The sequence below is a fragment of the Fukomys damarensis genome, unplaced genomic scaffold, assembly GCF_012274545.1.
Source record: "Fukomys damarensis isolate Sample0158 unplaced genomic scaffold, DMR_v1.0_HiC HiC_scaffold_5, whole genome shotgun sequence".
Lineage (NCBI taxonomy): Eukaryota > Metazoa > Chordata > Mammalia > Rodentia > Bathyergidae > Fukomys > Fukomys damarensis.
The window spans coordinates 58,948,959-58,964,287 of record NW_022900917.1 but is presented as its reverse complement, the minus strand read 5'-3'; the positions used below and the strand labels follow the sequence as shown (position 1 = coordinate 58,964,287).

The following is a 15,329-nucleotide window of genomic DNA, read 5'->3' as shown; positions in this document are numbered from 1 at the left end:
TGTGTGTGTGTGTGTGTGTGTGTGTGTGTGTGTGTGTGTGTTTGTCCTGGTTTGTGCTCAAAATATGACCAAAGAAGCAGTGCTCTTTTCATCAAATAACAACAATGGTGGTTATGATTATGGGCACTCCTGACTGAGCATAGGCAGCTATGGAAATTCCTCATTTAAGTTCTCACATATGACAGACTGGCCTTCAAGGATAGAGAAGAAAGAGAAAAGAACAACTGAAAGATTTTATGATGTTTTCCTTTTAACAAACACAAGAACATACAGTTCATGAACTGAGTTGTTAGATTTGTAGTGGACTTAATATTAAAGTCATAAATATCTTCTAATATCATTTCCTTTCCCATTCTGATTGATTGTTATCATTTATCACCTTCTGTCTCTTTCATAAGATGCTTACTCTAAAACGGTTTAAGAGAATTACAGGGCTAATGTGGTATCTAATTAAAATTCACAGTATTTAACTTGAATCCTAAAATGTGAATGAATAGGCAGGGATTTATCGCTGTGGCTCCACTGCCTGCATCTCAAGCATGAGGACTCGAGTTTGATACCTGGTGCCAAGCAAACAAACAAACAAACAAAATGTGAATGAAAGCAAATAAGATTTGCTGACGTAGATTTCAGATTTCTTTAGAAGAGTCCATCCCATATTACTTATGAAATGGAACTTGTATTCTGCAACCAGAGAATGTCAGGGTGATGAAATATGTTTTCAAATCATAGGAATAAACCTGAAATAAAAAATTTTAGCCCACACATTATTAATGCTGTACCATGCATTAATTAAATATATATATATATATCCATAAAAATATTGATTTGATGAGAGACACAAATACCCATCTATAATATCTTTTAATTTAAAAATAGTCTCTTTAGCTCAGTGGTGTCACTGCCTGCCTTGCAGGTCCAAGGTCCTGAGTTTGATCGCTGGTAGCAAATAAATAAATAAATAAAGTAAAAATAGTTTCTCTAGGATGAGATTTTATAAACTTTTAAAGTTCTTATTTTTCTTTGTAAGTTGTTCATTACCCCTTTGTTAGGTAGCCTACAGTGTCTTAAGGATTTTCTGTTTTCCAAATCATGTGAACTCCCAACAATTACATCTTCCGTTTTTATGCATACTATCAATTTTGTTGTTTCATTGCACTAAGACCTAAGGAAATATCAAAGAAAAAGGGAGACATGGAATATTTTACCCTTTTGTGACCTTAGAGAGATATATTTCAGTAATGCATCATTAACAATGATGTTTAAGTTTTTTCATTGTGTATAAATTTTACAATATGAAGGGTAATGATTTCTATTTCTACTCATTTTTGTATGAGGATTAATTGATTTTATTATATCTACCAAAATTATTTCTTGCAACATTTAATATCCTGAAGTAACATTAATGATTCTATATGTTAATGACACCAATTAATTTTCTAATGCTAAACAATCCTTGTATTCCTAGATTGAGTACCATTTAGATCAAACTGTCCTATATTTTAGAAACTCTAGGAACATTTACACAGGTCCCTTGTTTTTCACTGTTTTCAAAGTATAAGAAATCTGTGCTTTAGGTTGCAGAATTTAATAATGATGTATTTTGGTATAGCTTTCTTAGTAATATTATATGTAGTTTCCTGAGCTTTTTGAATCAGGTATTTTTTGAGGGGTTGTATCATCTCTAATGTTCAGTTTGGGTGAATTCTAATGTTTTGCTTCATCTTTAGTAATTCTGTCCTTTCTCTTCTCTATTATTGAGCTAATACAGAAATTTTATTCATGTCATTATATTTTTAAGTTCTATAGTTTCCATTTTGATCTTTGTTACAATTTGCTGCTCCTTACTATATTTTTGTAAACTTTCATTTGTCTCAGTAGAACTTCCAGTTCATTGTTGAAACAGTTTTTATTGTGGTTAGTTTAAAATCCTTGTAAGAAAATTCCAAAATGTGATTTTTTTCTATTTGAGTCGATTATCTCTTCTCTTTCAAATTTTGATATTCTTTTTAAAAATGTTTATTTTTTGTTTAAATATTTTAATATAACACAAGCAGATATTAGTAAAGAAAATATAAAAGCTATTCTATGAAATAATAATTTTTCATAATAAAAGTTATTAGCAAATTACAGTGGTCAGTTCACTGTGCATTATCTAAAAACAATATATTTACATTTAGTAATCTCTCAGCTCATTCCCTAATAATACTATATCTTTTATTCTCAGAATATTTTATGTATTTGCAAAGTATGTCACATTCTGTATAATTTTGAACAATTTCTTACTATTTCACTGTATTGTTTTTTGTATTTATTTTCACTTTCAATTTCTCACATCAGAGAGATAAAGCGATATTTTCATGTTTGTTCAACTTATTTCACTTAAAAATATATTCTCAAGATGTATCCATTTTCCTGATACACATGTAATTGTTATGACATCCTTGCAATTTGTTTATTATGTCATTAAGGTCCTATGTTAGTGTCCTACATAAGGTTTTCTTTTTAAGTAGGAATTTACAATGTATAATACATTGGCCAGTTCCTTTTACAGTATATATTCTAAAGCCTGTTTGGTGCCATTCTACACTAGTGGGCTTATTCCGTGCCACTGGGAATTTCACTGTTCTCTCTTGGTAATAATAAGATATGGAGAGAGTTTCCAAAATTAGACCCTGGTATGACTAATTAGGTAAAGACAAACTTTGTATAATGCTTATGGAGCATATTTCCAAATCAATTTGTTGATGTCCAGATCATTTTCCAGATCAAAGTGCCTATGTAGGAAGTTGGATTGTGAGGACACTGGAAAGTGGTTACCCTCTTTCATACTTTCCATATGGAGGTAGGACAAAGTAACACTCCGGGACACTTAAAAGGAAAAACTTTGCCAGTGTTTCTGGTCACAGAACTATTCTGGGTAAAGAAGAAGATTTTCAGTCTAAGTGGGATTTTCTGAGTAGGAAGTGCATTTTCTATATATTTAAAAACAAATTGTATTTCCATGTTTGTAAATTGCTTTTTAACAAGTTATTTTTAATTCTCTCTTTGGTTTACATGATTATTTAAGATTCTGAGCACATTTATATATCTTTTTCTAGTATATTGTCACAAATAACTTGTCAGCTTCTTGTTTTTTTTTAATATTTTTTAAAATTTAAAATTTTACACTGTGATAAGGAGAGATAGAAAAGAGAGCTGGGAAAGGGGAAGTAAAAATGCATGAAGATGTGATATGTATATTATCAATTTACCACAATGAATGTATTTATTATACATTGCAAACATGGTAATAATAACAAATAAAATGTATAAATTTAATTAATTTCTTTTATTTTACTTATACTTCCATTTCTTTGATTTTTGAAATATTTGGCATTATTTTAACTGCTAGAACTAGACTTTTTCTATAATTTAAGAAAGTATTGACAGTTATTAATACATTACAATGCCATTCCAGGTATTTAGGGAAAAGATATTTCTTACTGATGTGCAGGTCAATAATGCCTATTTACTTTTACAAAGGATTTGAGTAAATTGGTGAAATTTTATTTAATTAGAATTAGCACTTTACTTCATTATTTTCAAGGTCACTTTTCTCATACTAGGAAAGTGTAGTCCATTTTATATACATCATAGATGCCATAGATTAATTTAATTGATTAAATTCATAAATACAGAAGCTGAAGATTGCATTAATCTTATCGTGATTCCAGGAGCTCTCACATTGCCTAATGAAGATCATCAACTATGAAAATTTTAATAAATGTGAGAGGGAGGTGCACTTTGTGTATGAACACAGGCCACGGAGGGGCTGATGAGGGTGTGCACCAACTGTGATATCACTGATGTTGAATAATTTACTTCTTTAAATTTCATAAGCTGTTTTTCTTCCCACAAAGAAAATAAGACATGGAAAAGACAACTAATAATTTCAAAATTTTACAATCAATATGAAAATTATAAATGCAATGATGATTTTTTTTATTATTTCTAATTACAGGTGCAGGTTCTTCGGAATGCTGGAGAAGAAGTGACCTTAACAGTGTCATTTCTAAAAAGAGCACCTGCTTTCCTAAAACTCCCACTGAATGACGACTGTTCATGTAAGCACTACAAAGTCCCATCATCACACTGATGTAAACCAATTGTTTTCTGATGGTAACTCATTATTTCCTTTGAAAGTAAGAATTCCTGCCCAAATATAAACATTTTTATACCCCAAAGTGTTTGCCTGACACTGTGGAAAGAAACCAGATGGTATTTTTAAAAAAATATAATAATAACCATGTCACAGTATTTTTCCAATGCATAATTGATTATTTGACTTAAAAAATGTATATCATAGTAAACATCATGTTGATCCAGAGACCCATTATACCATTGGTTAAGTGAGTGCAGATCTCAGGGAGCAGCTGTGTGGACCAGAGTGGCACGGACGCAGGCAGATCCCAGCAAGGACCCTGCCCCAATATCAGAGGCTCAGGCACACCCACACAAGCCACAGGCCTGCCTAGAAAATAGCTGCATAGGCTCACCAGCAACAGCCAGAGGCCCACCATCACATCAGCCACAGTCAAAGGCCCATCTGGCAAATAAATACCCAGACACACAAGCAACAGCCAGGGGCTTGCCCTGATACCATTGATAAGTGCCTAGAGACCCTAGCTAGAAGCCTATGCAGACAACAGGAACTGGGTACACAGTCCCCAACCAAAGACCTCCCAGACAATAGCTACACAGGGGTCCAGCAAGAGGCACACCTAGATACCACCCCAAGTATATACAGGCCCCAGCCAGACTTGTGCCCAGACAACAGGACTCAGGGATCCAGAAGGTCAGCATTCTAAACCTCTATTGGTGAGCAGCAGAATAAAAGTTGCTCAGTGGCTTGCTAAGAAGTGAAGACCACTCACTGAGCAAAAAGTCACCTCAACAAAGGTACAGCAGGCTGCAACTGTTGAAGTGAGAAGACATTTGAATAATCTCAAAATCAGACTTCCAGATCACTTAAGGCAACCCCAAAGGGCAATAAGATGTAACAAGCTGATACTCAATAACGTGGACTTCCTGATCTAGCAATAAAAAAGAACCTAGAAAAAAATGAAATCAGAAATAATTTCTCAGATAAAAGCAGACATTGTGCCCATGGCAGGACATGATAAATAAATCTATAGAAGACACAGATTAAAAAAAAATAGAGGAGCTGAGAAAACCAGAGGAGATGGAAACCCAGCATAAGAAACAAATGGAAAGAATTTCAGATATAGAAGATAGGATTGCAATTAGTGAACAGGAAAAGAAAAAAAAAAAAAAAAAAAAAAAAACTCCACTGAAAGTTTATGCAGCAGAACAAGCCAATGAAAGGACAGAATTTCAGATATAGAAGATAGGATTGCAATTAGTGAACAGGAAAAGAAAAATTTCTTAAAAATAGCACAGGATCATGAGAAATCAGTCCAACAGCTGCTAGTTAATGCAAAGAAGAATAACATAAAAATGATCAGAATCAATGAAAAAACAGGAGAGAGGGCAGACAACATAAAAACTGCTCACAGAAGTAATAGCAGAAAACTTCTCAAACACTGGAAAAAAATCTGACATACAGATAACTGAGGCTTATAGGACTGCAACTAGCACAGGATCATGAGAAATCAGTCCAACAGCTGCTAGTTAATGCAAAGAAGAATAACATAAAAATGATCAGAATCAATGAAAAAACAGGAGAGAGGGCAGACAACATAAAAACTGCTCACAGAAGTAATAGCAGAAAACTTCTCAAACACTGGAAAAAAATCTGACATACAGATAACTGAGGCTTATAGGACTGCAACTAGCTTTGATTTAAAAAATTCTACAAATAAGCATATAGTCATTAAGATTCCAGAAACCCAACAGAAGAACAAAATTTTACAAACAGAGAAAAGAAACAAATCACATACAAAGGAAAGCCTATTAGAATCACAGCAGACTTCTCAACTCAAACCCACAAGGCAAGAAGAGTGTGGAGTGACATATTTCAAGCTCTAATGGAAACAATCTCCAACCCAGATTGATGTACTCTGTAAAACTATATTACAACATTGATGGTGAGAGATACTTTCATGACAAAGAGCATCTTAGGAACTTCATAAATACTAAAGTAGCCCTCCAAAAAAATTTAAATGGTATCCTAGGAAAAGATGAGGATCACAATTCCAGGAAGCCCAGTAGAATGAATCCATCAGGCACAAGAAGAAATTAAACACAAAGGGGGGAGAATCCATAAAAAGAAAAAGTCATGCAAGGGTAAGTCAATACACATCAGTTATAACCATCAATGTTAATCTTTTCAATTCAGCAATTCAAAGAATAGACTGGTAGAATGGTCAAGAGGCAAGATCCAACAATATGCTGTATACAAGAAACACAGTGGTGGCTCACGCCTGTAATCCCAGCACTCAGGAGGTTGAGGCAGGAGGATCACTGTTAGTTCGAGACCAGCGTAGGCTACATAGTGAGTTCCAGGTCAGTCTCAACTACATAGTGAGAGCATGTCTCAAGAAAACAAAACAAAACAAAACAAAACAAAACAAAACAAAAAAGAAACTCAAATAAAAACAAATACTCACAGAATGAAAACAATACTCCATGTGATAAGAACCCCCCCAAAATGAGGAGTAGCTATCCACTTTGAAGATTCAGTAGATTTCAAGTCAACACTGATAAAGAGAGACAAAGAAGGGCACTATATCCTTGTAAAGGAATCCCAGAGCAAAAGATGACAATCAAAAATATATATGCACCAAACACTACTGCACTAAACTGTATAAAACAAATTGTAAGGGAAATGAAAAATTATATAAGCACTAAAACATAGTGGGGGACCTCAGTTCCCCACTGTCACAAGTAAACAGATCAACTAGACAAAAAATAAACAATGAAATGCTAGAATTCAATCAAACTTTTGAATAAATTATCTTAACAGATGTTTATAGTGTTCCACCACTCAAAATAAAAAACATATTATTTTCAGCTATACATGGATTATTATCATAGAACATGTTCAAGTAAGTGGAAAGGAACTGAAGTTATCCCCTGTATATTACCAGACAATATAGCAATGGAGTTGGAGATCAATAGCAAAAGAAACCACAAAACTTTTCTAAATTGAACAACACTCCAGAATAACCAATGAGTCACAGATGATATTAAATAAGAAATCAGACAGTTCCTACAATTAAATGACAATGACAATACAATATATTGGAATCTGTGGGGCACAATGAAAGCAGTCTTATGAGGGAAATTCATAGCAGTGAATACTCATATTAGGAAAACATAGCGAGCTCAATTACTCAACTTAATGCTTAACCTCAAGATTTTAGACAAGGAAGAGAAAGACAAACCCAAAACTCATGCAAAAGAGGAAATTACGAATATCATGGCAGAAATCAATGTAATGGAGATTAGAACAGTACAAAAAGAAACCAATGAAACCAAGAGTTGGTTCTCTGAAAGAATAAACAAAACTGACAAACCCTTACCAACCTTATAAAAAAAGGAATGAAAAGACCCAAATCCATGCAATTAGGAATGAAAAGAGTGAAATTACAATGGACCCAGCAGAAATCCAGCACATCATCATATCTGCTTTGAGAACCTATATACCAATAAGATGGAAATACAGAAGAAATGGCCAGATTCCTAGATGCCTATGAATTACCACAATTGAATGAAATGACCTGAAAATTCTAAATGACCTCATGTAAATCAATGAAATTAAAAATGTAATTAGAAACTTAGCAACTAAAAGAAGTCCAGGTCCTGATAACTTCATATGGCTGAATTCTACAAGACATTTAGAGGGGAATTAATGCCACCACTGTTTAAACTTTTCAATGAAATTGAAAGGGAAGTAATACTCCTGAATTCATTCCTTGAAGCAAGCATCACCTTTATCCCCAAAGTGCAGAAAGACCCAACCAAAAAAGAGAACTAACTATAGGCCAATCTCAATAATTAACATACATACAAGAATCCTTAATAAGATACTGGCAAATAGAATGCAGAAGATCATCAAGAAAATCATACAACATTACCAACTAGGATTCATCCCAGGGATTCAGGGATGGTTCAACATATATAAATCAATAAATGCAATATACTATATCAACAGAGTCAAGGACAAAAACCCTATAACCCTCTCAATTGATGCAGAAAAAGCATTTGACAAAATTCTACAAGTATGTATGATAAAAACCCTACAAAAATTGGAATATATGGTCTCTTTCTAAATCTGATAAAAGCCATCTATGAAAAACCAACAGCAAACATCATACTAAATGCTTAAAAATGGAAATCCTTCAAACTAAAATCATGAACAAGGCAAGGAGGTCCACTATCCCCATTCCTGTTCAATATAGTTTTGGAAACATTAGCCACAGCAACTAGAGAAGAGAAAGAAATAAAAAGAATAAAGATAGGAAATGAAGAACTTAAATTGTCATTATTTGCAGATGACAAGATACTTATATAGAAGACCCCAAGAACTCCACTGAAAGTCTTCTAGACTTAACAATAAAATTCAGCGAAATAGCTGGATAGAAGATCAATTCATAAAAATTAATACCTTCCCTCCACACAAAAAAACAGACTCACTGAAAGAGAAATGGGACAAACAATTCCTTTCACAATAGCATCCAACAAACTGAAACACCTAGGAATCAACCTAATAAAAGAAATCAAAGACCTCTAATCTGAAAAGTACAATACTCTGAAAAAAGAAACTGAAGAGATATCAGAAAATGGATAGATATCCCATGCTCCTGGGCAGGTATAATCAATATAGTGAAAATGGCCCTGCTTCCAAAACTGCTATATAGATTCAATGAAATCCCAATTAAAATCTCAGCAGGATACTTCACAGACCTTGAGAAAACAATCCAAAAATTCATTTGGAACAAGAAGAGACCTAGAATAGCAAAAGCAAATCTAGGCAATAAAGACAAGACAGGGGGTATCACAATCCCCAACTTGTAACTATACTACAAAGGTACTGTGATAAAAACACCATGATACTGTCAAGGAAGCAGACCTGAGGACCAGTAGAACAGATTAGAAGATGGAGAAACAACTCCTGACACACTCAGGCACCTCATCTTTGAAAAAGGAGCCAAAAATCCTCACTGGAGGAAAGAGAGCCTCTTTAATAACTGGTGCTAGAAAAACTGAGTCTCAACTTGCCAAAGATTAAAACTAGACCTATATCATTCACCATGCACTGAAATGAAATTGAAATGGATTAAAGATCTTAATATAAAAAAAGAAACACTAAACTGGAAGGAAGAGAGGTTAGGTAGAACTCTTGAAGACAGTGGTGCAGGAAAAGTTTTTATGAATGAAACCTCAGTTGTGTATGAACTAGCACAAACAATCAGTAAGTGGGATGTTCTTATTGAAAAGCTTCTGTACAGCAAGAGAAACAACCAATAGTGTGAAGAGATAACTCATAATTTGGGAAAAACTTTTCCTAGATGTTCCTCAGACAAAGGTCTACTATCCATAATATATAAAGAACATTAAAAAAAAATCAGACCCTGCAAATTTAAAGACCCAATCCAAAACTGGGTCTCAGAAATGAATAGACATTTCTCAGCAAAAAAAGTAGAAATAGCAAATAAACATGGAAAAATGTTCAACATCACTGGTCATTTGAGATGCAAATCAAAACAACACTGAGAATATGCTTCACCCCAGAAAGAAAGCCTGCTATCATGAAATCAACCAATAAGAAATACTGGAAAGGCTGTGGGGAGAGAGGAACCCTGCCCCACTTCTGGTGGGAGTGTAGACTTGATGCTACCACTGTGGAAGTCAATATGGACACACCTCAAAGAATTAGTATTGGAAGTCCCATTTGTCCCAGCTATATACCCTGTTGGTTATCTTCCCCAAAGAATGAAAAGAATCATTCCACAGTTAAATATGTGCACCCACGTTCACAGAAGCACAATTTGTGATAGCTAAAACTTGGAAGTAGCCCAATTGCCCATCAACAGGAGACTGGATAAAGAAAATGCGAGGTTATTTTATTATAAAATGGAGTATTACTCAGCCACAAAGAATGAGAAACTATTCTGTATACCTAAAAAGTACGAATATACTCAATAAGAGAACAAAAAAAAAGAAGGAGAAACTAGAGACATTTATAGCTAAATGGATGCACATTGAGGTGATACTCAAGTGAAATAAATAGGACACATATGTATATATACAGAATAATTACTCTAGTGTGAGAAACTGAAAGTGTAGTTAAGGACTAAAAGGTACAATACATAATGTGAAATAGAAAAAAAGTGTCAAAAGGGAAGGAGAAGTGGAATGGGTAGGGGAAAAGAAAGAAGGAAATGGAATTAATATGAGAAAAAGAAAATAGAAACATAGTCTTTGTAGATAGGGAGGGAGGGAGGGATTGAAGACAGGACAGGGAAATGGGGGAAAATGAGAACCAAGATGGATTATGTTAAGGAGCATATCTCCAATGATGAATGTATTACATTGTATACCTTTAGTGTACCAAAAAATTAATTAAAAATAAAATAAACATCATGTCTCTATTATGTATCTGTCTTAAATTTCATTCATAGTATTAGGTGGATATATTTTCTCTAACCAGAAAATTATATTTACTGCTAACCAAGAATTTGAATTTAAGTTGCTCTGGAGAAAAGTAGGAGTATTGAAGGAAGCATTTCCCTCTAGGTAAATGTAATAATTTACAATAAAGTTAATTTCAAAGTTTTTTGCCAGTCTTTATTTTTTGTTCATTTTTCTGAAATGAAATGCATATTATCCAATACATTTTCTAAAAATAAATAACATATTTTTAACTGATGCATATGTACATGTCCTGAAATGAAGAATTCAAATGCACAGTTGGATCCGTTTTGAAAAGGCAAACATTTGCTTAACCACAGTGCTTTCAATAATAGAACAGTTCCTCCATAACTATTCCCAGAAAATGACAGCCACTGACTTAATTTCTTATCATCATACACTACCTTGTCTCTTCTAAAACTTTATGAAACAGCCATATTTTATTTAACATTTTATATCTGTTCTCTTTTCATTATGAATAATTAGAATCACCTATGTTTTGTATTTCAGTAGTTTAGTCATCGATGTTCCTCTGCAATGCTCCACTGTATGAGTACACTAAAGTTTATTAATGCATTCTCCTCTTTGAAATATTAGATCTTTTTCTCTTATTTTGGTATTATTAATGAAGTTGCTGTAGATGTTCTTATACAAGGCTTTTGGCCCCTGTACATTTTAATTTCACTGTAATAAATAACTAGGAGTGTAATTGCTGAATGACAGAACAGATGCATAATTAACTTGTTAATAAATTGCCAAATATATCTCCAAAGTGAGCACATTTTATTGTAGTGAATAAAATGTATCATCAGACTCTCCCTTGTAGGCATTTTTCAGTGCACATTGTAGTAGTCTAAGCCATGTGAACAGTGTTGTGCACTAGATCATGACAGTTTTCATCTGGCAAAACTGAAACTGTGCTCCTTAAACAACAGATTCTCATTCCCACCACCTCTATGCCCTGGAAAATACCACTCTAGCTTTGATTATAAGAGTTTGATGATTTTTAGATACTCCACAAAATTAGAATAGTGCAGTGCTTGCCATTTGTCTAATTAATTTGGAAATACTTAGCATAATGTCCTCAAGATTCATCTATGTTTCAGCATATGACTGGATTCGTTTTTAAAAATGATTAATTGACATATAATAATTGCATATATTCCTGGAGTGGGGTGTTACTTTGACACATTTATACATGTGCAGTGATCAAATCAGGATAAAATAATATATTAGATCAATAATTTATCATTTCTTGGAATGGGGATTTAGCTCAGTGGAGCCATACCTGCCTTGCAAGCACAAGATCCTAAATTTGATCCCTGGTACAAAAAATATATGTATCATTTCTTTATGTTGGATTATTTAAAATCTTCTCTTCTGGAAATTCTGAAATACACAATAAATTACTGTTAACTAGAACACTAGATATCATTTTCTTTCTCAGATCTGGGAGATTTTTTAGCCTATTTTTTACTGTAAGTTCTCTGATCTTCTCTATCTTCTTCTGGAACTACCATAATGCATATATTGCTTTATGGTATTTCATTTACTCTCAGATTTTCTTCATTTTTCTCTGTTCTTTTCTCTGCTCTTTTTCTGTTCTGTCTTAGTGATTTCAAATGCTATGTCTTTGAGTTTGCTGATTTTTTTTTGTTTAATTGATCTGCTTTGCAACTCTTATAATGGATAGACAATAAACTTACTTTATCATTTAGCTACAGAATCTCTTTTTTTCCATGAAGTTTATTAGTACATTTTAGATATATAATACGGTTACATTCATCTTTGGGAACTTGTACCTTTACATGACATATCTTGGCTCTTACTTTTTCCCCATTTCCCTTTCCTCCCTCACCCCCTCCACCCTTCCCTATTCACAAAGACTTTGTATCCAATTTTATTTTGATTTTCACATTTTTAAAATTTTCTCTTCTTACCTTTCCCCTCCCACTCCACCTACTCCTTTAGACTTTTACTTCCTATTTCACAATATCAATTATACATTTTAATCCTTATTTACAATTTTATTTTTTCACACCAGAGAACCTATTTGGTATTTACACATATGTGTCCTATTAATTTCACTTAACAGTACTACCTCAATATGCATCCACTTAGCTATAAATATCTCTAGTTTCTTATTATTTATGGCCAAGTAGTACTCCATTAAAAAAAAATCACACGTTCTTTATACAATCTCTGCTGGATGGGGGTAAATTGGGCTGTTTCCAAGTTTTAGCTATTAAAAACTGCTACTATAAATATGGGTGTGCATATATCACTGTGGTATGATTCTTTTAATTATTTTGCAAAGATAATCAGAAGAGAAATAGCTGGGTTGAATAGGACTTCTAATCCTAGTTGTTTGAGGTATTATTGCATTGATTTCCACAGTGGTTGCACCAGTCTGCACTCCCACGAACAATGAAGAATTGCTCCTTTCTTTCTACAGCCCCACAGGCATTTGTTACTGGTTTATTTCTTGATAGCAGCCATTCTTTCTGGGGTGAGGTAGAATCTCTGTGGTTTTTTTTCATCTGCATCTCCTGAATGACCAGTGATGCTGAACATTGTTTTCATTATTTATTTGCTGCTTTACTTATTTGTCTGAGAAGTGTCTGTTCATTTCAGATGCCATTTTGAATTGGGTCTTTATATTTGGGGTATCTGATTTTTTTTTGAGTTCTTTATATATTTTATATACTAGACCTTTTTTTGAGGAAGAGCTGGAAAAAATTTTTCCACTTTGTAGGTTGTCTCTTAGCTCTGTTGGTGGTTTCTTTTGCATGCAGAAGCTTTTTTAAAAGATGAGATCCCAGTTTGTTGATTCTTTGTGCTAGTCCCCATGCTACTGAGGATTTATTCATAAAGTGTTTTACTATGCCATTGTCTTCAGTTCAACCTAATTTATCTCCCAGCAAGTTTAGTGTTTCTGTTTTAATATTTAGATCTTTAATCCACTTGGATTTTAGTTTAGTGTATGGTGAGAGAGAGGGGTCTAGTTTTAATCTTTGGCAAGTTGAAACCCAAATTTTTTAATACCATTTATTAAAGAGGCTATCTTTCTTCCACTAAGGATGTTTGGCTCCTTTTCAATGATGAGGTAGATGAGCATGTCTGGAGTTGTTTCTTCATCTTCTAATCTATTCCACTGATTTTCAGGTCTGTTTTGTCGACAGTACCATGCAGTTTTTATCACAGTGGCTTCACAGTATAGTTTCAAGTCGGGGATTGTGCTACACCTGCTCTGTCTCTGTTCCCTAGAATTATTTTTGGTATTCTAGGTCTCTTCTGGTTCCAAATTAATTTTTGGAATTTTTTCCCTAGTTCTGTAAAATGTACTGTTGGAATTTCAATTGCAATTGCATTGAATTTGAATAGCCGTTTTGGAAGGTTGGCCATTTCCATTATATTGGTTATTCATACCCATTCATTTTTTAATATGCTCTTTGATCTCTTTTTTTTTCAGTGTTGTAGTTATCAATGTAGAAGTCTTTTGCTTTCTTTGTTAGATTGATTGCTAGATATTTCATTTTTTGGAGGCTATTTTGAGAGGAATTTTTTTCCCTCATTTCTCCTCAGTGAGTCTCTTATTTGTGTATAAAAAGGCTATTGAGTATTTACCTTGTATCCAGGTATTCTATTGAGTCTTTCAATTAAGTCTAGATGTCTTCTGGTAGAGTTTTTGGGATCTTCTTTGTAGAGTATCACATCGTCACAAAATAATGAAAGTTTAACTTCTTCCTTTGATATCTTCATTGTTTTTATTGCTTTCTCTTTTCTAATTTGCTAGGGCTAATGTTTACAGAACAATACTGAACAGGATTGATGACAGTGGACATCCGTGTCTTGTTCCTGATTTCAGCATGAAGGTTTTCAGCTTTTGACAATTTAGTATGTTGGCTGTTAGATTTCATAGATAGCCTTTATCATGTTGAAATAAAGATCATCTATCCTAATTTTCTGCACAGTTTTTATCATGAATGGTGTTTAATTTTGTTGAATGCTTTTTCTGTATCTATTGAGATGATCAATTGATTTTTGTCCTTGACTCTTAATATAGTGTATTGCACTTATTGATTTACCTACACATGTTGAACCATCCTTGCATACCTGGTAAAAATCCAACCTTGTCAGGGTGTATGATCTTCTTGATGAACCTTTGTATTCTGTTTGCCAGTATCTTACTGAGGACTTTTGCATCTGTGTTCATTAGGGAGATTGTAATGTAGTTCACTTTTTTGGTTCAGTCTTTCCCTGTATTTGGAATCAAAGTAACACTTACTTCCGGAAATTAATTTGGAAATATTACTTCCCTTTCAATTTTGTTGAAAAGTTTAAAGAGTAGTGGCAATAGTTCTTCTCTAAATGTCTTGTAGAATTCAGCAGTGAAGCCATCAGGACCTAGGCTTTACTTTGTTGGTAAATTTTTAATTATGTTTTCATTTTCATTGGTTGTAATTGGGGTGTTTAGAATTTCTTTAATCTTCTTTGTTCAACTTTGGTAATTCATATGTTTCTAGAAATCTGTCCATTTCTTTTGTGCTTTCCATTTTATTAGAGAACAGGTTCTCCAAGTAGGTATTGGTGATCCTTAGGATTTCTACTGGATCTATTATGACTTCCCATTTCTCATTCCTAATTTCATGGATCTGAACCTTTTCTTTCCTTTTTTTTTTTTTTTTTTT

General features: G+C 33.4%; 1 protein-coding gene across 1 annotated transcript in view; it reads left to right on the top strand.

Annotated features, from left to right (window-relative positions):
• Positions 1 to 15,329, top strand: part of Sntg1 (syntrophin gamma 1) — a 783,297-nt gene that overhangs the window by 557,085 nt on the left and 210,883 nt on the right. Inside the window, exon 9 of the mRNA XM_010622657.3 lies at positions 4,004 to 4,106. Coding sequence (XP_010620959.1) covers positions 4,004 to 4,106 — 103 coding nt within the window. The remainder of the gene's footprint in view (positions 1 to 4,003; positions 4,107 to 15,329) is intronic.